General features: G+C 47.7%; 1 protein-coding gene across 2 annotated transcripts in view; it reads right to left on the minus strand.

Moving 5' to 3' along the window:
* The window catches only part of ABTB3 (ankyrin repeat and BTB domain containing 3), a 304,103-nt gene that overhangs the window by 16,407 nt on the left and 262,035 nt on the right, over positions 1-25,661 (minus strand). For both annotated transcript variants that reach the window (XM_064590666.1, XM_064590665.1), the window contains 7 exons: positions 25,338-25,431; positions 25,086-25,221; positions 24,152-24,372; positions 22,505-22,683; positions 7,529-7,634; positions 2,695-2,797; positions 846-927 (listed from right to left, as the gene is read on the minus strand). In XM_064590666.1, the coding sequence (XP_064446736.1) occupies positions 846-927; positions 2,695-2,797; positions 7,529-7,634; positions 22,505-22,683; positions 24,152-24,372; positions 25,086-25,221; positions 25,338-25,431 (921 nt within the window). The remainder of the gene's footprint in view (positions 1-845; positions 928-2,694; positions 2,798-7,528; positions 7,635-22,504; positions 22,684-24,151; positions 24,373-25,085; positions 25,222-25,337; positions 25,432-25,661) is intronic.

Consider the following 25,661-nt stretch of genomic DNA (forward strand, 5'->3'; position numbering starts at 1 on the left):
CTCTTCAGTCCTGGACTGCAGCTCTGTCCTCCCAAGTCCAGATCAGGAGCCTTGCCCTGCTACGCTGGTCACAGTCAGCCTCGTCCCCCATCCCCCATGATCTCTGAGCAGTCTCAACACCCCTCTTGGAGCATGAGTCCCCCACGGACCTGCCCGAGCTTCAGCCACCTGTGTGCTCTTCCCAGGGCTGTGCTTCCTGAGCTGAACTGCAGGAACGAGATCCTGCTCAGAATCCCACAGATTCCAGCCCCGGGGTCCCCCACATCGTCGGCTCACTAACCCTGGCAGGTGGGAGGACAGCACATCTTTGGCTTCTGATCACACTAGGCTCAACCACAGCTCTGGGACCTCATCCCTGCTGTTCTCTGCCAAGCATCTCCTAACCCCCTTTTTTAAGCGCTAAGCCTTCCTATGGTTCCCCAACTTCTCCACAGCCTTCACTATTCCAGCTAATGCCTCATCAGGAGGCCTTCTCTGATTTCACTAGTCTGAGTTGCCAGAGCACGTTGGCTCCCCGCCCTTTCTTTCCTGCCCATCCCCACATTATACTGTAGGAGATTAGTTACTCAGAGTTACCCCCTCTGGACTGTGGGGCCCCAGGGGAGGAAGGTCATTTATCCTTGTGTCCCCAGGTCCCAGCAGAGTGCTAAGTATACAGGAAGTGCTCAATAAATGCTGTAGGGATAAAACGATGGTAAACTGGAAGGGGTGGGAGAAGGAGCCCAGAGTCAGGGGACTGATGACTCTACAGTAGCCAAACCACAGGTGGATGTCTTCAGGGAAGGCCCGTGCCCTGTGCCCACCAGCATGATGTTCCAGGCCACGGGGGGACGGGGGCGGCTCACCTGAAAGATGGGGTACTTCACGTAACCGATCTCTATGCAGGTGCTGTCATTTGTTGGTTTGCTGGACAGGAGCGCTTTGAACCTGAACAAGGACACAAGAAGGGAGATAAAAAGACCCACAAACACATCTATGGTTTGCAAAAAACTCCACTCTCTGATGAGAGAGACACATAAAATCCTGTATTCCCCCCACTTTGCAATACATTAATGATATAGCCACAGATGTCCTAATGCGACCGCAACCCCAGTATGATGTCATCCTTGAATCTGAAGTTACAACTTCATTACTTTTTAAAAAGTTTTTTATTTAAGTAATCTCTCCGCCCAACGCGGGGCTCGAACTCACCACCCCTGAGATCAGAGTTGCATGCTCTTCTGACGTGAGCCAGCCAGGCTCCCCTGAACCACTCTTTTTAACTTTAAAGTTTTAACTTCAGGGGTGCCTGGCTGGGAACACATCGATACACCTTTAGGAATAAGCTAAACTGTGTCTCTTTTCTTAAACTTTTAATTTTGAAATAGTGATAGATTTGCAGACGAAGTGTAAAGACAATACAGAGCTCCTATACGCCCTCCGCCCAGCTTCCCCTAATGGTAGCGTCCTACACATCCATGGCCGTCAAAACTAAGAATTACCCCTGGGACAACATCTCTCCTGCTTTTCTATGCATCGTAATGGAGAACCATGTAAGGCACAGCATATTTTTCTCGTGGTGGCAGAGCAGACATCTGGGGCTTGTATTTGGCTTTGGGGGTAGGCAGTGGGAGGCCAGGGGAACCCAGGGAGTGCTGGTCACACAGGTTCATCAGCAAACATTCTGGCAGTAGGTTCCATTTCTGGGTACACAGTGTCCTCACCCCTCCGCTTACCCCGGCGGCCTCCTCATCTCCGGCCTCTCCTTTCTCCTCTGCGCACCTTCACTGATCCCAGTTCAGGTCTTTGGATAATGTGGTTCTAAATGGTCAACTCATTTCAACTCAGATCGAAAGGACAAAGGGCAGTTGCAGAGCTGTCAGGGAGGGGGCTATGCCCTTGTTGGGTCCACAGTTAGGGAAAAGTCAGGTTCAAGACCTGTGTATTTGGGGTGGCTTATGCCAGAGTTCTGGGATATCTGGAGAGCAGGCCTGAGACGTTTCAGGCTGGACACTGTGTGAGGGCACTGGGCCGGGGGGAGCTAAAGTCCCATCCACACTCTGCTCCAAAGCTCTGTGCCTGGTACATACTCTGTGCGCCCAGAGGAATGGGTGCCCTTGCCTGAGTCACACAAAGGCACGGCTGTTTAAGCCAGAGGCTGCTCTGTACTTTACGACTGTGGTAAAAAAACACGTACTAGAAAAATTACCGTCTTAACCATTTTAAGCATACAGAGATGTTAAGTGTATTCACACTGTTGTGCAACCAATCTCCAGAACCTACTCTGGACGCATTAAACAACAGCTCCCCACCCTCCCCTGCCCCCAGCCCCAGGCAACCAGCATCCTACTTTCTGTCCCTACGAAGCTGACTACTCTAGGTACTGCCTATAAATAGAATCATACACTATCTTTTCGTGACTGGCTTATTTCTTTGCATAATGTCCCCAGAGCTCATCATGTTGTAGCATTTGTCAAAACTGCCTTCCTTTTTAAGGCTAAATAAAATATGTATATGCCACATTTTGTGTATCCGTTCATCTACCGATGGACATTTGGGTGGCTTCTACTTTTTAGCTGCTCTGAAGAATGCTGGTGTGAGCACGGGGACACGAATGCCCTCTGCTCTTGAATTCTTGATTTTGAAAAAGTAATCTTCCCGTCTAGGGAAGGTAACCCTCAAAATTGAATTTCAGAGAACTATTACAGTACATACCTGGGAGAGGCCGTGAATAACAGCACTTTGTGAGCGTAAAACGGTCTTCCTTCTACCAGAAAGGTAACATCGGACATTTCTTTATTGTTAAGGAAATGAGGATCTAGAATAGGAAGGGGAAAGAGTGCAGCTTTAGTGGAGAGAAGGGTGAAGTTTGCATTCCTCTTCTGGAAAGCGCCAAGAAGAGCTAACAGGGAAACCATGGGGATACGATACTCATTGGCGAGACAGTGAGCCAACAGGGGACAGAACCAATCAAAGGAGCACTCAAACCACAGAAATTCACTTTTGCATTGGAAATCTTCATAGCTTAGTTGTGATTAAAAGTAGCATCTCCTCAGAGGAGACCCATCCCCAGCCTGATGCAGATGACTTTTGGATGTGAAAGGTAAAGGTATGCCCACCTTGCCTCTGAAGAATGCCACCCCCCCACCTTAGCTCCTCCTTCTTGGGCTCAGGGCCCTCCCTGCCTGATGGATAAGGGGTTTTCTAGGTGATTTGAAATCCAAGCGCTTCTCTCCCAGAGTCAGAGGCATGCGAACCAGTTCCCTGCTCTCGTCTCCAACAATAACAAAGAAGGTAGAGCTGGTACTGAGCCCTTAGGACGGGCCAGGCACTGTGCAAGCTGGCCTGCACATGCGCAAACGCGCTGGGTCCCGGGGGACAGGGACCACTGTCCGTTGTGCAGCTGGGGAAGCAGGCACACAGACGTTCAAGCCAGTGACAGGTGGAGGAGCCAGGATTTGAACTCGGGCATTCGGATTGGAGCGCCGGCCTTGTTCAACACTAGGATCCTCCCCGCCTCCCCCCTGCCCCCCTCAACCCCGATTTGCCTGTCACTCTAGCCACGGAGACCCGGAGCTCCTGAAGGTGCCAGTCTGTCCTCAGCTCAGGGCTTCTGCTGCTTGGGAACATCCACTAACATCCCTGCCCCGACTGGCTAAGGCCCCGCTCAGGTCCTAAGTCAGTCCGGACACAGGGTCGAGGGCAAGGTGGGTCTAACCTCTGGTGGGGCTTCCTCTTAGGTCTGCCCTGAGCCCACCTGGGCTGCGCTGCCCCAGGGAGGGTCTTTAGAAGACTCTAAATGGAAGATGACCTCTCTGGGGGCACCTGCACCCAAGCTCCCCAGTCTGAGGATGCACTGCGTTCTCAGCTCAGGTGAAAAAGATTCTTTCTGCAAAATGTGCCTTGCCCAGTGCTTCTGGTCCCATGAATGGCACCACCATCTATCCGCTGCCCAAGCCAGGGTTCAAAGGCAACAGGACACCTTCCTCTCCTGGGCTTACCCAGACCCAGTCTATCACAAACACTGTCTTCTCTTCCTCCTAAGTGTGTCTCAATTCCCCCATTTCTCTCCATCCCTAATGCCGCAGCCCTCCCTAGGGCCACCACGTGGTCTCTTGTCTGGGGACATGCAGGAGCCTCTTTGGTGTCTGCCTCCACTCTTGGCCCCTCAATCCGATGGTCCACCTCACCACAGTCATCTTTCCTAAAGGCAGATCTGATCACACTCCTCCTCCGCTATAAACCTTTCCATAGCTCCCCAGCGCTCCCAGGATAGAGTCCAAACTTCTTAACAAGGCTCCCGGTGACTGGGCTCCCGCTGCCTTCTCTGGCCTCTCCCCAGTCACATCCCCCTGTCAACCAGCGTGCGTGCTGAGCCACACCAGGGCTATACGCTCTCAGCTCTGGCCCTTCACCTGCTGTTCCTTCTACGCAGAACACTCTTCCAACCCCTTCCAAACCTGGCTCATCCATGTGGTCTTCAAGCTTCAATGCAGACACCTTCCATCACTAAGCCTTGCCTGATTCCCCCGCCCTCCTCAGACTGACCAAGCATCCCCCACCTGTGCTCTCACAGAACCTGTGTGGCCCCTGGGGTGGGCTCTGAAGCCAGAGCTCTCAGCTGTGTGACCTTCGGCAAGTTGTTTAACCTCTCTGAGCCTCTCTCTCCCCTTCTGTTTAATGGGTGATGCCCATTGTACATCTACACCTGAGTTTCAGTGAGCATTAAGTGGATTTTTGCAAAGCACTCAGCAACATGGCTGACACACAGCACTCCTCTCGATAAACATGACCATCGTAGTAGATGCTTCATTAATATTTTTTTGAATGAGCATAAGAATGCCTTGACCCTTGTTTCACAGTCTTGTTCTTAAAACATTGTGGGGGACATCAGACCCCTTCTTAGCCTGGGGACCTGCTTGTTGCTGGGCCTCGCCCAGGGCTTAAAGGGCTGTCCTGAAATGAAACTCTAGCTGCTTCCTTTGGCTGGGTTTAGGCTGTCCTAACCATTGGGGGTGGGGACCAACCCCCTGGATTCCTGGGGGCCATGATCCCAGCTGCTGGGCCCACCCTGACAGTTGTATCTTGGATCCCTGGCCTGGCCCCATTTTGCCCAGACCCTGCTGTTACTTGGACCCAGAATTTGCCATCCTGGCAGACTCTCCTCTTCCATCCCTCGAAGGTGGGATGGCCCCTCAGTCCCTATGCAGCCCCATAAGGCGGCCCTCTGTTCATATTTCTGTCGCTACATATAGCTACTCACTTCTTCCCTTTAAAAAAAAGTTTTAACTTAGAACATATCAAAAAAGCATAAAATAGTCAAAATCACTTGTAATCCCACTATCATTAAAATATTTTATTGAAAAAACTCACATACTTCTAAACAACCCAGATGAACAGAAGAGAGGCCACAGGAGAAGTCCTTGGAGTTGACTAAAATTCACTTCTCCCCTTGCTTTAAAGACTAAAAGTTTGGAATGATGTTCTCCCTCTTCTCAGCAACCACCCCCTCTCACTCCCACTGTCTGCCACCAACCAGCCCTACTCCTGTTTCCCAAATTGCTAAGGTCTCCTACCTGTGGCTCTTCTAACCACTCTCTCCCAGAATTCACTGGGAGGGGAAGAGGACAACGTGTCACAAAAAATCAGGCATCAGTGTGCCATAGTCCCCACCATTCCCTACTGTCTTACATGGAACCCATTTCATTCACTCATATGGCCTCCTGGCTCTTTAGAAATTCCAGCTTGGGACGCTTATCACTGATCACTCTTATCTTTCCTTTAAAGCAGGTCCCTAAAGAACCACTGTTTGGCAACTTTCAGTTATCCTAGCTGGAAATGCTCTACTGAAGAGGCAAACCCTACGTGTTCCATATTCTACTTATTCATAATTAGACTCTGCCCCTCTTCTCCCATATTGTGAGCTTTGAGCCTCTCAGGCCTGCCTTTCTTCTCTCGGTGCTAACCCCTAGAATTCTATTGCTTGGCCTGAAAACCAGGCCCTTTTAATTGCGGGTGAAAGAACGCTCAGCAAATTCAGGAGGAAAAAATGTTCCCTCCTTACCTATAACTACAGGAAAGCAGATTTTATGTTGTGTCATTGAATCGGCCCTTGCAAATGTTTGCTCTAACGAGGGGGTCTTGTGAAGGCAGCGAGATGTCAGACATGATTGCTATGGCCTGGGAATGTAACTAAACTTCAATCTCTGAAGTTTGTTAATATGATTGGTCTTTGTAATGTGGTGCCCTGATAACATTTGAATCAACACCTGCTTTCTACAAGGTAGAAATATTTGTGGTTTTGGTACATCATAGTTTGCCCACATCAATGGGCACAGAGGAAAACAGACAAGATTTGACTTGATTACTAAGTCGAAAAGTTGCATCATTTAAATTAGCAAGTTCTTCATGACAGGAACAAAAGTATTTTAAAACGGTTCCAGGAATTCAGACTTTTCACTAATTTTAACTAGCTCACCTATTCCAAACATAATGGTTCTGCTAAAGAATAGCACTTTCAGATGCTCCCATTTCTCAGATGTCTACAGGAAAAGTTCAGAGGGAGTAGGAAAGTCCCCAACCTTATTGGAAAAGGCATTCCTTATCTTGAATATTTTGTCATTCCCCAGGCAGCAAGGAGAAAGGCCCTTGCAACAGAAGGGTCGTGTTTCAGGCTTCAAGGCAGCCCAGCATTTCTTTGCTTTTTTTCTCAGACTGATCAGCTAGCTTATAGCAACAGCTCCAGGATCCTCTGAATGGAATCAATGCCTGATGGAAAGGTTTTTTCTGGAAAATTCCAGAAGCTGGGACTGTAGCGGGAAGGAATTACGGCTTTGGGAGGAGCTGGGAAGCTCCAGCCCCACCTGAAGTGATTGTGCAGTAGCACCGACCTTCCCTTTCTTCAGCTGAGACACAGCGTGGCCCTCAGTGCCTGCCCCCTGGGGTGGCCTCAGGGTTACCTGAGGTGGGGCAGGTCAAGTGCTTGGCTGGCGCCAGCCCCATGCCGTATCCAAGCAGAAGCAAAATGGATTACTGCTACTCGATGGGATTTCAGAGTGTCCAGTATCCTCAGCTCAGGTACGTTCCCCGTGTGTGTGTCTGTGTGTGTGTGGAGGGGGAGGTCACTTGTTTCCTCTCCTCCTGCGTCCCTGCAGAGGGACCCCATTAGAGGAACACTGCTGGCCTGTCACTGTCCCCTGCTTGTTCCTCCTCAGGGAGGAAGAGGGACTTCTTAGAGGGGAGGGGGAGAACTGCCTGCACAGCTCAGCCTTCCTTCGGAATGGGGAATCTACCTGCCTGCAGGAAGTGCACGGGCCCCGGGGCTGTCCGTCTGTCTGTCTCCGCGGGACAAAGGCCCTTAGAGGGACGAGGTATTGGCCAGTCTCCTCGTCCACATTTCCAAGGTATAGTCTCCAGTTATCACGTGATAAGTGATACCATGATCTCCACCTGCCTGACTCCTGTATCCGTCTCATGTGCCCTCCAACACCGCCTAGCTTCTCTGGGGGCGTTTGCTACCTCTGCGTCCTCAAACCATAGCACCACTCACCCAGGCGCGAGGTCTGTTTGCGCTTGATCTCCGTGAGCTTGGGGATGGGGTAGGGCCCATAGCAGTGGGTGAAGATGACGCACAGCTGCTGGCTGATGACCTCGTTCTGCAGAAAAAAAAGAACGGTTACAGTGCTGGGCCCTGCGCGGCCTCATCCAAGCTGTCGGTAGGAATGCCTGCCCCCAGGCGAGAGGGGCCCGCACACTTCTGGCAGGTTCCAAGAAACCCCCCCCACCCCCCCCACCAGACACTCATACACTCATACACTCAGTTTGCTCAGCAGGCCCTGGATGTGCTTGCTGTGCTTGTCTGTTGTCTGTTTCTGGTCTGTTCACTGGTGAAAGCTTAATTTGTAATTAAATCCTTCTCTCTCGCCCCAGTCATTTACCACCCATTGGAGAGCAAGTGTCACAGCTCACAGAGTGGAAAATAAGTTTTTACCCCAAACACACCTTTATCAATACTCCAGAACTCTGGAAGCAGTGAATTATCCCGAAAATAGCAGCAGGAAGCCCTTGTGATCCCGTGACTGCTCTCCATTACCCAGACACAAATGCTCCTGATTCAGCTTCTTAGGAATGTGATTTTGGTGCTGAGGCACATCCGGATCCAGGAATGCTCAGCTGAATCACTTTTTCCAAAAAAAAAAAAGCGGGGGGGGGGGGGGGACAGAGCTACAGCTGCCTCTGATCACACAGGGACAAAAGAGCCTGTTTCTGATTGCCCCATGTCCTTCATGTTTTCGCCTCTCCCCCTTGAGACCCACTGCTGGTCAACAATCTCCCTTCATCTGCAGGTGCGTGGGAGGGAAGCCATGAATCACAGCATTTGATACTTTTTACTGGGTGAAGGGGGTTGAAACTAGGGGCTGAAAATGGGGATGAAGTAGAAAGACATTTACAATATATTAAGAAAAGTAGGTTACAACACAGTGTGTACCATGTATTTTTGGAAATAAAACCCTTTACGTATATATACGTGGATTGACAGATATGTATAGAAAATGGAAGAGTAGAGTTGCCACCTTTGGGTGGGCTTACAAGGTTTTCCCTTTTTACCTGCATTTTCTACAACAAACAACTAAGTGTTGTTTTTGTAATATGCACAATAAATATTATTTTTGATTTTTAAAAGACGTGTTTGGGACAACTGATGACGTCCGTGGTTTGAGATATTCTTGAATCTATTTCATCGTGCTCCCGAAAGCAGAAGGTTACAGCTCAACACATGAAAAGGGACTCGACTGTTTGATTAAAGGCACCATGTTGCCTCGGACGTGATCCACCGAGGTGCCTATGGGGATGCAATCAATATTGGACAAAGGAATTCTGCTTTCAAAGATGATGCCTTATGACCAAAAGGTGTTAAACGCTCCTCTCAACACTCACAAAGTGATCGCCTGTCTCAAGGCTTCCTGCGGTGGTTCTCAAAGTGTGGTCCCTGGACCAGCAGCATCAGCATCACCTGGGTGCGTTGGAAATGCAGATTCTCAGGTGCCATTCCAGACCTTCTGACTCAGAAACACTGGGGGTGGGGCCCGGCAATCTATATTTTAACAAGTTTTCTGGTGATTCTGGTGCTCTCTTAGGTTTGAGAGCCATAGGCATGTAGGGATATTCTCTCTTGAGTTTGACCTGAGCTGGAGGCTATTACGTTTGTTTCCCCTGGTCTAAAGCCTGCCACTCAAGATGTGTTCCATAGACCGCCAGCAACAGTGAGGCCTGGGAGCCTGTCAGAAATGCAGACGCTCACCCCAGGCCCATTGACTCAGAAGCCACAATACCGAGCTCTGGGGATGATTCCCATGCACACTAAGGTTTGAGAAGCACCGTGTGCTGGGCACAGTTATGGTCCCCTGGAAGACTGTATCCCCCAAATCCCTGGGACTGAGAATATCATGAGATACCATGCCTGTAAATACGTTACATTACAGGGCAAAAGGGGCTGTGCAAGAGTGATTAAGGTTACTAACTGAGGTTTAAATTGACCTTATGGTAAGTATATTATCCTGGATTATCAGGGCAGGCCCAATGTAATCACACAAGCCCTTAAAATTAGAGGCAGAAGAGGAAGGGGCGCCTGGGTGGCTCAACCGTTAAGCGTCTGCCTTCGGCTCAGGTCGTGATCCCAGGGTCCTGGGATCGAGCCCCGCATCGGGCTCCCTGCTCGGCGGGAAGCCTGCTTCTCCCTCTTCCACTCCCCCTGCTTGTGTTCCTCTCTCGCTGTGTCTCTCTCTGTCAAATAAATAAATAAAATCTTAAAAAAAAAAAGACTTTTAAAATTAGAGGCAGAAGAGGAATTCAGAAGGGACTGGGGAGAAGAGGAAGTCACAGGGATTTGAAGCCTGAAGGACCTGATGTGCTGTCACTGGCTTCCAAATGAGGGGGACCACATGGCAAGCTTGAGTGGGGGAATGCGGGCAACAGCTCTGGGAGGAAAATGGGACCCCCAGCTAGCAGCCAACAAGGAAATGGAGCCTTTGTCCTACACCCACCAGGAACTCAATTCTACCCAAACCTGAATGAGCTTGCAGGTGGGATTCTTCCCTGGAGGTTCCAGAAAGGAACACAGCCCTGTCGACACCTTGTTTTCGGGTCTCTGTGAGACCCTAAGCAGAGAGCTCAGTGAGATACTGTGTCCGGTTTCCAACCCGTGAAAACCACGGAAAAATAAGCAAGTGTCTAACCACCTCGGGTGAAGGAATAAAGGAAGATCCACGTCCTGGACTCGGTGGCCTGTGACAGAGGCCTGAGCAGCTGGTGCTCTTCTTTGGCAGCTGATTGACTGATTGACTGGTGGTGGTCTAACTTCAGTGTGTGCTGTGTCATCTGAGAAAGTAAAGGCAAGGGCTGGCCACGTCTGGTCCAAAGGGACAATCCTCAAGTGCTTAAAAGTTACCTGGGAGGAGCATCATTGCCCACTCCTAGGGGAGGGCTGCACATAGTGATTCGATTCCAAGGAGAACAGTTGGGAAAAGGGGAAAAGAGTAATTCTGCAGGTGAGAAGCTTGACAGGCACCACCCTCAGCCAGGTGATCAAGGTCAACGCCAGCAGGGAATACTCATGTTGAGAGTGTGTGCCCTTGATGTGGTGGGAAAGGCACTTAACCTCTGTAGTCTTCTGCTCTAAATCCACAACCCCAGTTTAACCATGAGAAAAACACCCCCTATTCCACTAGAGGGCATCCTTTATAGTATATCTGACCGATACTCCTCAAATTTTGTCAAGGTCACCAAAAAACGAGTCTTGAGAAGTGGTCTCCGCCAAGACGAGTAATGTGGTGTCCTGGATGGGATCCTGGAGCAGAAGACATTAGACAAAAACTAAGGAAATAGGAATAAAGTATGGAATTTAGCTAATAATAATGTATCAGTGTTGGCTCATTGATTAAAACAAATGTACCATACCAGGTAAGATGTTAATAATAGGGGAATGTGGGTGAGGGGTTGTATGGGGAACTCTGTGCTACCTTCTCAATTTTTCTGTAAAGCTAAAGCCATTCTAAAAAATGTAGTCTATTATTGGAAAAAAAATCTGCCCCATGAGGAAACAGGATAATTATGATGAAAGTAGTAGAAGTTCAGGAGAAAGGGAAAGAGGAAGAGTCAAGGGTCAAAGTGGACCCTGACAGTTCCCCAGGTTTTATTCATTTATCCCCTAAAGTTTTCATGAATGTGAACATTACACCATGTGCTAAGTGATGTAGCCATTCACACATTAATTCTTTCTTCAAATATTTATTGGGCATCTACTAAGTGCTGGACACTATGTGAAGGTTGATGGTGATGCTCCCAAGGTCAGGACCCCAAATGCTGCCTTTCTCAAGGCTTTCTTGGCCACCTCTCTTTCAGACACCAGAGCCCCATGAGAAAACTCCCCACTCTATCCTCGAATTCATCTGGGCTTGTTGAGGCGTCTGCTCTGTGCCCTTTCCCGTGCATTTCCTCCAGCTAGAGGTTTTGTTGGTATCTTTCACTCTAGTTCCCCAGCACCCAAACGCATCAGGACTCCAGGAAGGCTCCGCTGAGCAAGAAGGGGTGATGTAATTAGTATCAGTTAATAGCTCCAGTGGGGTGAGACCCGGTGGGTTAGATGGTGAGTTTGGGGCAAGGAACTGGGTTATCTTTTGGGTTTGGTTAACTCTGGCCTCAAACCTGAAGGCAGCAGAATGGAATTAACCAAACTTGAGGCTCATCCTATTTTGGAGGCATGGGGAGCTGGGGTAGTTGTGCTGGGAAGATGCCTATATTCTTCTCTGAGTTGTACATTTAAGAGAAGGGCTTTTAGGTAAAGGCACCACAAGGCTTGACTCTCAGGGGCAGTAGGCCAGTCTGGGAGGCCAGGGCAAGCCCGTGGAGGAGGAGGAGGTGTGGGCTGGGCATGGGTGGGCGTCTGGCCGAGCTGAGTACACGGCACCTGGTTAGTGGTTGTTACTGGTATGCTGCTGGGTACCAGCCATTCAGGTCTCTCATGGAAAATGCCAGGTGTGCACACGGGGTGAACTTGGGTCCTCAGGACTCAGAACCATGTGGCTACATAGAACGAAAGGGGAATGAAGTGAAGTTCTTAATGCCATGGTTGGCAGGCGACTCCTGAGATGGGCGCCTGTGAATTTGGGGATGACATCTCTCCTCTCTTCCTCGGACCCTCACTTCTCTCCTAAGAAGATACCAAAACATTTTCTTTTCTTCAGAAAGGAATTCTGGGATTGATCCCCAAGGTCCTTTGTAGGTGAGTTAGGCAGGGGTTCTACACAGTGGTAAAAACGTGGACAATGGGGCCAGGTGGGGCTGGGTCCCGGCCCTGCCTCCTCATTCACTAGCTCTGTGACCTTAGGAAAGCTACTCAGCTTTTCCGGGTCTGGGCATCCTCTTCCAAAGTGGATTAAAAATACCTGCTTGGTGAGGTTGCTAGGAGAGCTAAAAGGGATAATGCGTCACAACATACCATTAAGTGGAACCAAAGGAAAATGCCGAGATTTGACCATTTTTTAACCCCTCAAACAAAGCAGTTTCCTATATTTCAAACCCATCTCTCTTTTTCTAGATTCTAAAATGTCATACAATTAATGGCAGCTTTTAGGAAGAGAAAAAAAAAAAACCTCACTGCATTAAATGCACACATCCGTTTTCAAACACCCACTTCAAATTGTGAAATGCTAAAAGGTGAAAAAAGCCACATCTCAAATTCAGGAGATGGTGGAAATACTGTTACTTTCAGGGGGACAATGGCAGTGAGTTCTCTGGCTCAATCCATCGTCAACAGTGGTTCATCCCTAGCCGGGCCCTCCCTTGGGGAATATGCTGGGTTGACCTGTGAGCAATGGGACTCTCTCTGCTGGAGCATACCCAGAAAAGGTATGGGGGCACCAAAGAGATGGGAGGGGCACCAGAGTTCCCTGAGGTCAGTGCACAGTCCCATGTCTGTCATTGGAATTGTGGACAAGATGAAATCGAACACACAATAAAGTGCTTTTAAATAGTCACCTGTGTATTTTGATATGTCCCCTCTATTCATGGCATGGGATGCAGGCTTTCTATTTATGGCAGCACTATAGCATTTCCTTTCTAAGTGCATTTAACAGATGGTAAGTTGATTTAAAGGAAAATAACAAGCAAAAAATAACCAGTGAAATTATCTTTCAGTAATGAAATCAGACATTCTCAGATGAAGGAAAACTAAGACAATTTATCACCAGGAGACTTCCCTAAAAGAATGGCGGAAGAAAATTCTCTAAATTGAAAGGAAAGGATAAAAAAGTAAACTTGGAACCTCAGGAAGAAAGAAAGAACATGGTAAACAACAATGTGGGTCAGCATAATAGGCCTTCTTTCTCCTCTTGAGTTTCCTAATCATATTTGATGGTTGATGCCAAAATTATAACAGTGTCTGATATAGTTCTAAATGGATGTAGAGGAAATTTTAAAGATGATTATGTCATGAATGGGGGAGGGTAAATGGGCATAAAGGGAGGTAAGGTTTCTTTATTTCACTTGAACTGGTAAAATGATGGTATGAGTAGATTGTGCTGTTATGTATATATAATGTAATACTGCAAGCAACCACCAGAAAAGCTAAATGAAGGTATACAAAAGCTATCAAAAACATTACAAATAAAAATGGAATTCAAAAAAATGTTCAAGTAGCCCATAGTGAGGCAGGAAAAGAGAACCAAAGGCAGAGAAACCAAACAGAAAACAAAAAATAAGATGGCAGGGCGCCTGGGTGGCTCAGTCGGTTGGGCGACTGCCTTCAGCTCAGATAATGATCCTGGAGTCCCGGGATCGAGCCCCACATCGGGCTCCCTGCTAGGTAGGGAGTCTGCTTCTCCCTCTGACCCTCCCCCATCTTGTGCTCTCTCTCCCTCCCTCTCTCTCTCAAATAAATAAATAAAATCTTAAAAAAAATAAGATGGCAGACTTAAGCTCTAAAGTATCAATAAAATAGAAATGGTCTAAATAGACCAATGAAAGGACAGGTTGGCAGAGTGGATGAAAAGCCTGACTATATGCTGTTTACAAGAGAATCACTTCAAATATAATGAAAAAGGCAGGTTGAAAGTAAAAGGGTGAAAAAAATATTTTAAGCAGGAGTGGCTATATTAATATCAGATAAAGTGGAATTCAGAGCAAAGAAAATTAATAGAAGCAGAGAGGAGCATTATTTAATGATAAGAGGGTTTATTCACCAAGAAGACAATGTAGTCCTAAATGTGTATGCACCAAACAGTAGAACTGCCTTATATGTGATTCCAAAACTGACAGAATTGAAAGGAGAAACAGACAAATCCATTAATTATAGTTGGAGACTTCAACACCCCTATCTGAAACTGATAGAATAGGGAGAAAATCTGTAGGATATGGAAGAACTCAACACCACCATCGACCAATAGAATCTTACTGACACTTACAGAATGCTCCATGTCACAATAGCAGAAAATAGTGTTTTTAAGTGTCCATGGAAGATATCAAGTTAGACCATACTTAGGGCCATAAAGCCAAACTCGAAAACTTAAAATAATCAAGTAATACAGAAGGTATTCTCTGACCACAATGGAGTCAAACTAGAAATCAATAGCCGATAATAAGAAAATCTCCAAACATTTGGAAACTAAACAGCACACCGTTAAATAATCCATAAGGGAAAAAGTCTCAATAATCTAAGCTCCTACTCAAGAACCTGGAAAAAGAAAAGCAAAATAAACCCAAAGTAAGCAAATAATAAAGATAAGAGCAGCAATCAATGAAAGTTGAAACAGAAAAATAGTAGAGAAAATAATGAAACACAGAGTTGGTTCTTTGAAAAGATGAATAAAATTGACAAACCTCTAGGAAGACTGACAGAGAAAAAAAAGAGGACACATTAACAAAATCAGCAATGAAACGGGCTATCACTACAGACTGTAGACATCAGAAGGATAATAAGTGGGATTATGATGAACAACTCTACCCACATAAATCTGTCAACGCAGATGAAATGAACCAATTCCCTGAAAAAAAAAAAAGTACCCCAATGCACCTAATATTAAATAGATAATTTGAATAGCTGTATAGCTCTTAAAAAAATTGAATTCATAATTAAAAAAACTCTCCCCCAAAGAAATCTTCAGGGCCAGATTGAAAAAGGAAGTAATATAACTGTCTTTATTTGCAGATGACCTGATTACCTAAGTAGAAAATCCCAGTAAATCTACAAAAAAATCCTAGAATAAATGAGTTCAGCAAGGTTGTAGAATACAAGATAAACATACAAAAATCAATTGTATTTCTTTGAGCTAGCAATGAACACGTGGACAAAAAAATAAAAATATTATATTTACAATTGCTCAAAAAAAAAAGGAGAAATACATATGTATAAATCTAAAAAAACAGGACTTGTATGTTGCAAACTCCATAGTACTGATGAAAGAAATCAAAGACGATCGGGATGTCTGGATGGCTCAGTCAGTTAAGCAGCTGACTCTTGATTTCCGCTCAGGTCATGATCTCAGGGTTGTGAGATGGAGCCCTGCACGGGGTTCTGTGCTCAGCAGGGAATCTGCTTTAGGATTCTCTCATCCTCTGCCCCTCTCCCTGCTCTCCCTCTCTCTCTAAAATAAATAATAAATCTCAAAAAAAAAAAAATCAAAGACAATCTAAGTACATGAAGAGATATACAATTCATAAACTGAAAGATTTAATATAGTAAAGAGGTCAATTCTCACTGAATTGACATAGAGGTTTAACACAATTCCTATCAAAATCTTAGCAAGATTTTGTTGTTGTTGTTGATACAGTAAATTTATTCCTAAATTTATATGGAGGGGCACCTGGCTGGCTCAGTCAATAGAGCATGTGACTCTTGATCTCAGGGTCGTGAGTTCGAGCCCCACATCGAGGGTAGAGTTTAATTGAAAAAAACCCACAAAATTTATATGGAAAGCCAAAAAACATGGCTAACATCATTTTTAAAAAGAAGAATAAAATGGAAAGAGTAAGTCTACCTAATGTCAAGATTTATTTTATAGCTACACTATTCAAGACGGTATGATTAATGGTGGCGAGACAGACACATAGATCAGTGGAGCAGAGTGGAGAACCCAGAAATAGACCTACTCAAATATGCCCAACTCACTTTTGACAAATGTGCAAAAGTAATTCAATGAAGGAGAGATAGCCTTTCCGACAAATGAAGCTGGGATACTCAACATCCACTGGCAAAACAAACAAACCAAAACCAACAAAAAAACACACACAAACAAAACTCAAAAACCTTGAGTAAGTCCCACACCTCATACAAAAACGAATGCAAAATAAATCACAGATGTCCGCATAAAACATAAAACTAAAATTTCTAGAAAAAAAATGAGGAAATATTCATGATTTAGGGCGAGGCAAGGGGAGTTCTGACACTTGATACTCAAAGCATAATCTCCATAAAAAGAAAAACTGATCCATTAGATTTCCTCAAAATTAAAAGCTTTTGCTGTGTGAAAGACCCTGTCAAGAGGATAAAAAGAAAAGCTACCGAATGGGAGAAAATACTTGCAGACCACATGTCTGACAAAAGATTCGAATCAACATCAACAGCTAAAAAGCAAACAACTTAATTAGAACACAGGCAAAGACACAAAGGGACATTTCACTGAAGAGGATTGTACAGATGGCAAGTAAGCACATGAAAATATGTTCAACACCATTAGCCGTCTAGGGAAATGAAAATTAAAACTACGAGATGTCACTTCCATATCTAACAGAACGGCTAAAATAAAAAAGGGCAATAATACCAAACTGTGAGGATGTGGAGAAACTGGATCACTCCTACTTTGCTGGTGGGAATGTCAAATGGTACAGCCGCTCTCTAAACAGTTGAGCACTTTCTTTAAAAACAAATCACACAAGGGGCGCCTGGGTGGCTCAGTCGGTTAAGCGTCTGCCTTTGGCTCAGGTCATGATCCCAGGGTCCTGGGATCGAGCCCCGCATCGGGCTCCCTGCTCGGCGGGAAGCCTGCTTCTTGCTCTCCCACTCCCCCTGCTTGTGTTCCTGCTCTCTCTCTCTCTGCCAAATAAATAAATAAAATCTTTAAAAAAATAAAAATAAAAACAAATCACACAATTACCATACAACCCAGCGACTGCACTCCTGGGCATTTATCCCAGAGAAATGAAGACATACATTCATACAAAAACCTGTGCATGAATGTTTAGAACAGCTGTATTTGTAATAGCTTGAAGCTGGAAACAATTCAGCTGCCCTTCAGTGGGTAGGTGGGTATACAAACCATGGTAGGTCCGTACTATGGAGTACTGCTCAGCAATGAAAAGAAACAAACTATGAATACATCCAACAACCTGATAAATCTTCAGAGAATTATGTTGAGTGAGAAAATCCAATTCTAAAAAGTCATATACCATATGATCCCACTGAAATTACATTCTATTTAAAAAAAAAAAACATTTATTTATTTATTTATTTATTTATTTATTTATTTATTTATTTATTTATTTATTTATTTATTTATGAGAGAGAGAGAGAGAGAGTGCATGACCAGGGGGAGCACAGGGAGAGGGAGAGAGAATCTCAAGCAGACTCCATGCTGGGTGTGGAGCCAGATGTGGGGCTCGATCTCACGACACTTGAGATTACGACTTGAGCCAAAACCAAGAGTCGGATGCTTAACTGACTGCGTCACCCAGGAGCCCCTGAAATTACATTCTTGAAATAAAATTAGAGAAATGGAGAACAGATTAGTGGTTACCAGGGGGTAAGAGTGGGGTGGCGGCAGAAGGGAAATGGGTTTGGCTAGGAGAGTGCAACATGAGGGAATCCTGTGGGTGATGGAAATTTTCTGCACGTTGACTTTATCACATCAATATGGTGGTTGTGATATTTTACCATAGTCTAGTAAGATACTGCCAATAGGGGAAACTGAGTAAAGGCTACATAGTAGTGTACAGTTTTTCTTACAACTGCATGTGAATCTATGATGATCTCAGAATCAAAAGTTTAAAAAACTAAGATGTTTCAATTAAGAATTGAGAAAAAATAAAACAGTGTACAAATCACAAGAAAAACCCCCCACAGATCAGGTCTTGTCTCTGTCTAAAACCTCCAGTGGTGTTCTATTCACTGCACGTGGAGGGACACCCACACTTTTCACCACGGAGAATGACTCCATGCAATCTGATTTTTATCTCTGATACTTCTTCCTTTGTCCCACCGCCTCAGTCACCTTGCTCTTCTTCCTGTCACCTCAACACACCAAGCACATTTCCATTAAGAGCCTCAGCTCCCACACTCCCCACTTGGAATGCTTTTGCCCCAGACCCCTGCATGGCTGGAGCTTTTCCTCACTTGGGTGGTTGCTACCTTCTCAGTGAGACCTTCCTTACATCTTGTCTAGATTACGCCTTGCCTGCCCCACCCCCAGACACTATATCATTGTCTAATTTTTTTTTCATAGCATGTATCAAGCTCTCACTCTCTTTTGCTGATCCATTCCTGGCTTACAGTGTGTCTGCCCCTCCCCTGGACATAGTAAGCTCCAGGAGGAGAAAGAATGTGTCGGTCCCATCACCACTACAGCGTAGTGAGACCTGGTGACTGTGGAATGAATCAGCGCTCTGGGGAATTACGTGTGGGAGAAACGGACCAGGAACTTTCTTTAAACAGGTGTATATTAAGAAATGGCTACACTGTTCTGTTCCTGGAAGATCTAGAGACGCTGAATTCTTTTTTTTTTTTTTAAGATTTTTATTTATTTATTTATTTATTTGACAGAGAGAGAATGAGAGTGAGAGAGCACATGAGAGGGGGGAGGGTCAGAGGGAGAAGCAGACTCCCTGCCGAGCAGGGAGCCCGATGCGGGACTCGATCCTGGGACTCCAGGATCATGACCTGAGCTGAAGGCAGTCGCTTAACCAACTGAGCCACCCAGGCGCCCGACGCTGAATTCTTTTGTAGTTAAATTTAGAAGAGGGAGCCAAAAAACAAAAACCCACATCTGCAACCAGATATCAAGTAATGTATGAATGAGCACAAGTCAAGGATGGGAAGGCATATGCTTCATTTATAGGACAGCTGTATTCCTGTGAGTTGACCATAAAGTGAATTTATTTCCGGAATTTCTATCTCCTTATCCACTATTTCTTATCCATGTGATAAAACCAGATCCCTGTCCACACAGAACGGCAGATGCGATCTGAACGGGACCCGTTTAATGGAAGGAGAAGGAACAACGCCAGGCAGTTCTGTGATGTGTGGCCACTGACCATCACTCTAACAGGATGGATGGGAGGGCAAGCTTTGTAGAGCTTTCTCAACTCTTTGGATTTCTCTGCCCCCATCTCTCTCCAGTCTTCTTTTGACCATAGGGATATCACTGGTGCTTGGGGAATGCTTGGCTTCACAATGTAGCCACGGGAAATTGATCACCTCGTCTTTCCTCCTACTGGCAATATACATGATGTGTAATACCACACTTCACCAGTAGGGGTTGCCCCTGAGCCCCTATAAGAGCAAACCCAACTCTTGAGTGGACCATCTTTCCCAGACTGTCTGCTCATGACAAGGAGCTGCTCCTGCCTCATCCCTGGCTCCCTCCACCCTTGAAGATCGGTATGGCTGATGGGGAGCAGGCTCTAGTCCACATCTCCTGGCAAAGGCTCCTCCCTTCTTCCCACCCCCCCCCCCCCCCAGCCACTGGCTGCCCTTTAAGGGGTAGTAGCTGAGTGGGGCATAAGGGGCCTGCTGGGGTGCTAGTAATGTTCTCTTTCTTGGCCTAGGTGCTGATCACACAGGTATATTTACCTCGTGAAAACTCTATAGTTATGATCTGGGCACTTTTCTGTATGTATGTCATACTCCAAAACTCCAAAATAAAGTTTACTTTAAAAACCTATGTATTAGGCTTACTTAATACACAGGATGCCTCAGTAATTTCTGGAATTCCTACTATACCCTAAAAAAGGAACAAACAAAAACCAAGAAACCAAAAACAAGTTAGAACCGCTAACTCTGGGAACAGATTTAGGAATGTTTTTCACTAAAGTGGTTTCTTAGGTAATTGCAGGTGAAAGTACCACTCCATTCATTCATTCATTCATTCATTCATTCATTCATTCATTCATTCTATTCATTCATTCGGAGTTGGAGGGGTGAAGAGTGAGGGGCAGGGAGAGTTTGGTTTTGAAATGCTTCCATCAGGTTTTGCTCTCTGTGGAATTGCTGTGGCTTATTACACAAGGGCTGGCACCCCCGCTCCCATTTTGGGTCCTGGTGGGGCTTCCATCAGGTGCAAATCCAGCCCGCAGGGGGCCCTGAGACTAAGGCTAGGCTGCTGACGAGAATATCTCACGAGAGTTGTTCTGGACCCCAGGCCAGGTGCCCCGAGGCTCAGACAGCGGACGGGCTGTGTTGTTGCTGCTTTGTTGTTTGACCGACACTGCCACATCCAGAGAGGGCAGCTCTCTGCTCCCCTCTTCACTCTTTGGACAGCCCATGGGCCCAGCCTGGCAAGGGGAACCCACACTGCCCTTCTGGTTCAGAGGCCCATTCCCCCTGAGACTTCAGAGGCTCCACTGTCTTAGAGGGAACCCCAGAGTTCTAGAAAGTCTGTTCTGGAGCGAAGGGGTAAGAGGCTGGTGCTAGAGTCAGGCTGCCTGGGTTCCAGCCTAGCTCTGCCACTTACTAACTGTGTGATCTTGGGCAAGTGATCACCTGCTCTGTGCCTCGGTTTACCCATCTGTTAAATGTGGATAAGAACATTACCTCCTTCAAACGTTGTTCGTGAGGATTGAGTTAATCCTTATAATACACTTAGAAGAGTGCCCGGCATATAGTAAATATAAAATATATATTTTAGCTTAAAAATATCCTCATTTGTGTCTTGAGACAGTTCATTATAAAAGGGTTCCAAGGTCAAATGAGTTTGGGAAACCCCTGATTGCCTTTGTGAATTAGGGTATTCGAGGCTCTGCAGGAGAGAAACTGGAGTAATCCAATGTTAGCCTGCAGAAAGAGCTGACGTTCGGCCTGTTCTCAGGTCAGTGTTCGTGGCTGCTTGGTACGTGCCCTGCAATGGGATGGTTTTTATAGAACACCCTTTGGGAAATAGTGGAAGCGTCACGTCCTCTGATGAGGCCATCTTTATGACGGAGTCACTTATAAAGCACTCACTAATTTACAGGGACAGTTTGAAGGGCGCTGACCCATGTTATCTTCACAACCAACTTAAGAGGTTTAATATAATTACTGTCCCCATTTTCAGGTAGGGAAACTGAGGCAGACGGAAGTGAAGTAACTTGACTGAGGTCATAAGGTTAGGAGGTGGCACAGCGAGGCTTGAATCCCCGCAGTTTGGCTCCAGAGTCTGTGCTCTGAACCACTGTGCCATACAGGCCCTTGGGGGCCACTGAGAAGCCCTCAGGTTATGTGGAACTTGATGCACAGACTCCTCCCAGCCTCTCAGACAGACTTGCCACCCCTGGTGCTTGCGTGGCCACGGTGGTGGGGCACTGGTCACTGTCTCCCCCTGCCCTTGGCTCTCCACCCCAGTGGATGGCTGGGGGATGGGCACACCACCACTGTCCATCCTCAAAGTTCTCTAGCAACACACACAATAATGCCGCATGGCCCACTGGCTGGGACCAGACATCTCTATGGTAGCGCCAAACAAGTGACCCCAAAGAAATTTTTAAGAATTGATCTCATAATGGCCCAAGGGCTGGACTGATGTTTTAATGGGGTTGCAGCATTTCCCTATTGTGGGAATTAGGAGGCCCGTGAGGAAGGGGTGACCCTCATCTGATCCTCTGTACCCGAAAAGCTTTCTCCAGGGCCTGGCTTTGCAGGATCCTCGGCAGGGTCTGTACCATTTCCCTCTGCCCGCTGAATTCCTATCTGTCCATCCAGGCCTGCTCATGTCTCCGCACCTCCATGACACCTTCCCTGACCGACTCACACCTCTCAGAGCCCATGCCACCCAACTGAACGCTGTTTCATAAACCTCAGATGGCCTTGGGGCACATGCGTTGGCATGATTGCCCCAGCTTTCGTGTAAATTCCCTGGATTAGAAGGTATCTCTCTACTTTGTTCCATGTGCCCAAGGGCTTTGGAACATAGCAGGTGCTCAGCAAAACAGTGGCGCACAGGGGCACCTGGGTGGCTCAGTCGTTAAGCGTCTGCCCTCGGCTCAGGTCATGATCCCGGGGTCCTGGGTTCGAGCCCCACGTCGGGCTCCCTGCTCGGTGGGGAGCCTGCTTTTCCCTCTCCCACACCCCTGCTTGTGTTCCTGCTCTTGCTATCTTTCTCTGTCAAATAAATAAAATCTTCAAACAAACAAACAAACAAACAGTGGCCCACAAATGACAACACAAGCAGCTTTAGCCAGCTGGGCACACGGTCCTCCCCAAAGGGCGGGACCAGGCTAAGGGGCTGGCAAGGTCGTTCTTGTTCCCTGCCGCCGACCGACCCCAACAGCGTCAAACTTCTCCTACCTTGCTTGCTTTCAAGATCTCAAACATCAGGGGCAGGCCTTGGGTAATGAGCTCCTCTGTGTACTCTTCCTCCTGAATGGTCTTGAACTCCTTCAACAGGCACTGGATGAGAGGCCTGCGGTGTTGCTGGAAGGCGATCCGCAAAGACTCTAGCCACGTGTGCAGTGTCCACGGGACCCCTGGGAGGGGGAGGGGAGGGCATGGAGGGGAGGAGAGGACAAGACAGAAAACAACCACAACAGAAGGCGTGTTTTTATCTGGAAGCTGGCCTTTCCCCAGGACAGCACCAAATGACGAGACCAAGACAAGAGCCTGACTTGGGATGAATAGCGCCGGTGTTGCTTTTTTTCCCTGAAGACTTGCAGATGTTGAAACTGAAGATCATAATTCAGTTCCCTTAGCTATGGGTGTCCATCTGTGCACGCCGTTCACATTACTAGGAGCTGCATTTTACCAGATATAACCGTCAGGTAGCACATGGAATTGTCACACGATGCTTATGCCTACTCCATACTTCTGCGTCCTGACTCCGTTCACCTCCACCCCTGCTGCCTTCTGGGGGGATGGAAGCTCAGGGGGGGAAGGGTCTTGCCCGGGATGAGACAGCACATCATGCCCAGATGAGAGAGCTCAGAGCTGGTGAAACCTATGGGTGGACTTGACCATCTACCGCTCCATCCAGGATGGACATGGGATGTCAGAGAAAGACCTGGGAGGATACCCCTCTTGCTCCCCTGTGCAAAACAACTTTTCCATCTGTGGGCGCTTCATCAGGCCTTCCTCCTGTAACAGAAACCTCTCCAGCAGCTCATAGGCACAGAGGAAGAGCGCTTCTCACTACTGTTCATTAGGAACAGGCCATTCAGAGTCCGGAGCTTCATCATCCTGCTAAATAAGCTCTTGGGGCAATGGCATAAATGTCCCACATACTAAACAGTCACTCTGAGAGAGAGGCCCACATCCAGAACAGCGGCAGGGGGGCCTCTCCTCAGGCCCTCCGCTCACCTCGACTTGCCACACCAGGTCAGTGGAAGGCCCACGCTAGGTTCTACTATTCCTGTGCAGGGCCCCTGCCCCCAGACTGGGAAGGCTGGGATGGCCTGCTCCCTGGACACACGGAGGAGATGGATCCGAGCTAGCTCACTCAAGGAAGAGCCACCCCTACCTAGCTTTTCCCGAGAGTGGCTTTGCGCCCTGAAGCTCAGTGGGTGAGCCCGGTGAGGAAGTGATGCTCTCATCCTAGCTGGTTGTCTGGTCACTGCTTCATGGATCTGGGTGCTCTACGGCAGTGATTCACCAACCACTGGGAACCACCTGGGATGATTGTTAAACATAAAGATTTCCGGCCTTTATCCATCCAGACCCTCGACAGCAGAGCCTCTGGGTGTAGGGCCTGGCAATCTGTATTTGGACAAGCTCCCAGGTGATTCCAACGCCTAAATTCTCAGGGTCCAGAGTTGGGGAATCATGAGAAAATGACCTGAGGATGGATGGGCCTTTGGGGATCGTGTGGGCGTTTTAGCTGAGAAGTGCTCCAGCCAGCAAATGAGAAGCTCCCTGGCCCTGTGGTGTGTGTGCGCGTGTGCATGTGAGTGACCTAGGGCTGGGCGGGGTGCTGTGCCCTGCGTGGAGGGTGCCCAGACTGACCTATGCTCCTGATATCAATTGTGACATCCACGTAGCCATGCTCAGCGCTGTGATACATGGCCTCCCTCAGGGCTCTCAGCTTGGCCTTGCTGTTGCGGCTGGCACACAGGGGAGGCGGGGCTGTCTCCGCCAGCTCAGTCCCCTCGGCCAGAATCTCCTCCAGGGACAGGATATCACTCTTCTCCTTCTCTGGCTGAGCGAGCAGTTTGCGGAACACATTCCTGTCAATCACAAACCCAGAGAGGAAGACACTCAGAGATGGAAGGGCTTTGCCGGGGCAGGGACGGGGTGTGGGGCGTGGGGACACCACTCATGTGAGACAATGGAATGACAGGAATGACGCTGGGGGGCGGTGGTTTCAGAGGCCCGACCACGGGTGCTTATGTTTTAAGGATGGAGGAGACGGTGGGGCATGACTGGCTATGTTTCCTTGAGGGCAGTCGGGGAGCTAAGTGCTTTCCTCAAGTATCCGGAAGGTTCTAGAACTGTGCCCTTTTAACCATCAGCCTGCATGGGGTCCCACAGTGAATTTGCTTTACTTGGGGTATGTGGAAGAAGATAGGATGGGGTAAACCCCGAAAGAAATGTAGACAAGTAGTACCCAAGCGTGAGGGGTTTTCTTATTTTTAAAATGGATTCTTCTCCCTTCCTGGCAGCTGAGGTGATGGGTTCTGACCAACACAGGCAGAGTGGAATCTCTGTGAGGTGAAAGCTGATCGGGAAAGGACAAAACAAGGCAGTCTGAGTGGATGTGCGCTGCGTGGTTGGCTCTGAGCAGGAAGCTGGCAGTTAAGGCCACTCTGGCCAGGCCTGGGGTCTGGCCTGCCTCTGGGCCCCACATCCAGAGATGTAGTGGGTCTGGGGTAGGCCTGGGAATCTGCATTTTTAACAAGCACCGCTTGGGACCTTGTGGCTTTGGCCCATCCTAGCCTACCTGTGTCCGTGGGCTGCAGCCTGGCTGAAAGAGTTCATATCACCCTGGGGGGTGGTAGAAATTCCATTCCTGTACATGGTTCCTATCAGGGGATCCGCGCCACGCTCCAACAGCAAACTAACCAGCTCAAAATTTCCTGCAAGCCCAGAGAAGGGGGTTTTATCAGCGAATCAAGCAAAGATAGAGTCACAGACACATTGAGGGCCAAGGTGGTGGAGACCCTCGGCGGGGACGAGGCTCGGCGGCTCTTACCTACGGCGGCGGCCAGCTGGAGGGGTGTTTCTGAGTAGTTCTCCTCACCATGCTCCACGGAGCCTTCCACCTTGGCCCCGGCGTCCAGGAGCAGCTGTGGAGGAAGAGCGGCCACGGAGACATTTAAAGGACATGCGCTGTGAGGACACATGAGGAAAAGCTGGCAGAAGTCAGTGTGATGCCAATGTTCCTGCCCTCCCTCTGGGTCAGTGGCCATGTGCACAGGGTGAGGGCAGGTGTTCGCCGGAGGGTGAATGACAGCCTCTTGAATCTCCTAGAAGCTCGGACTATCCAAGCGTGGTCTGCGGAAAGCAGGATCGGCAT

This window comes from Mirounga angustirostris, unplaced genomic scaffold, assembly GCF_029215605.1.
Source record: "Mirounga angustirostris isolate CCGP_5_RB_7025 unplaced genomic scaffold, mMirAng1.0.hap1 SCAF_5, whole genome shotgun sequence".
Lineage (NCBI taxonomy): Eukaryota > Metazoa > Chordata > Mammalia > Carnivora > Phocidae > Mirounga > Mirounga angustirostris.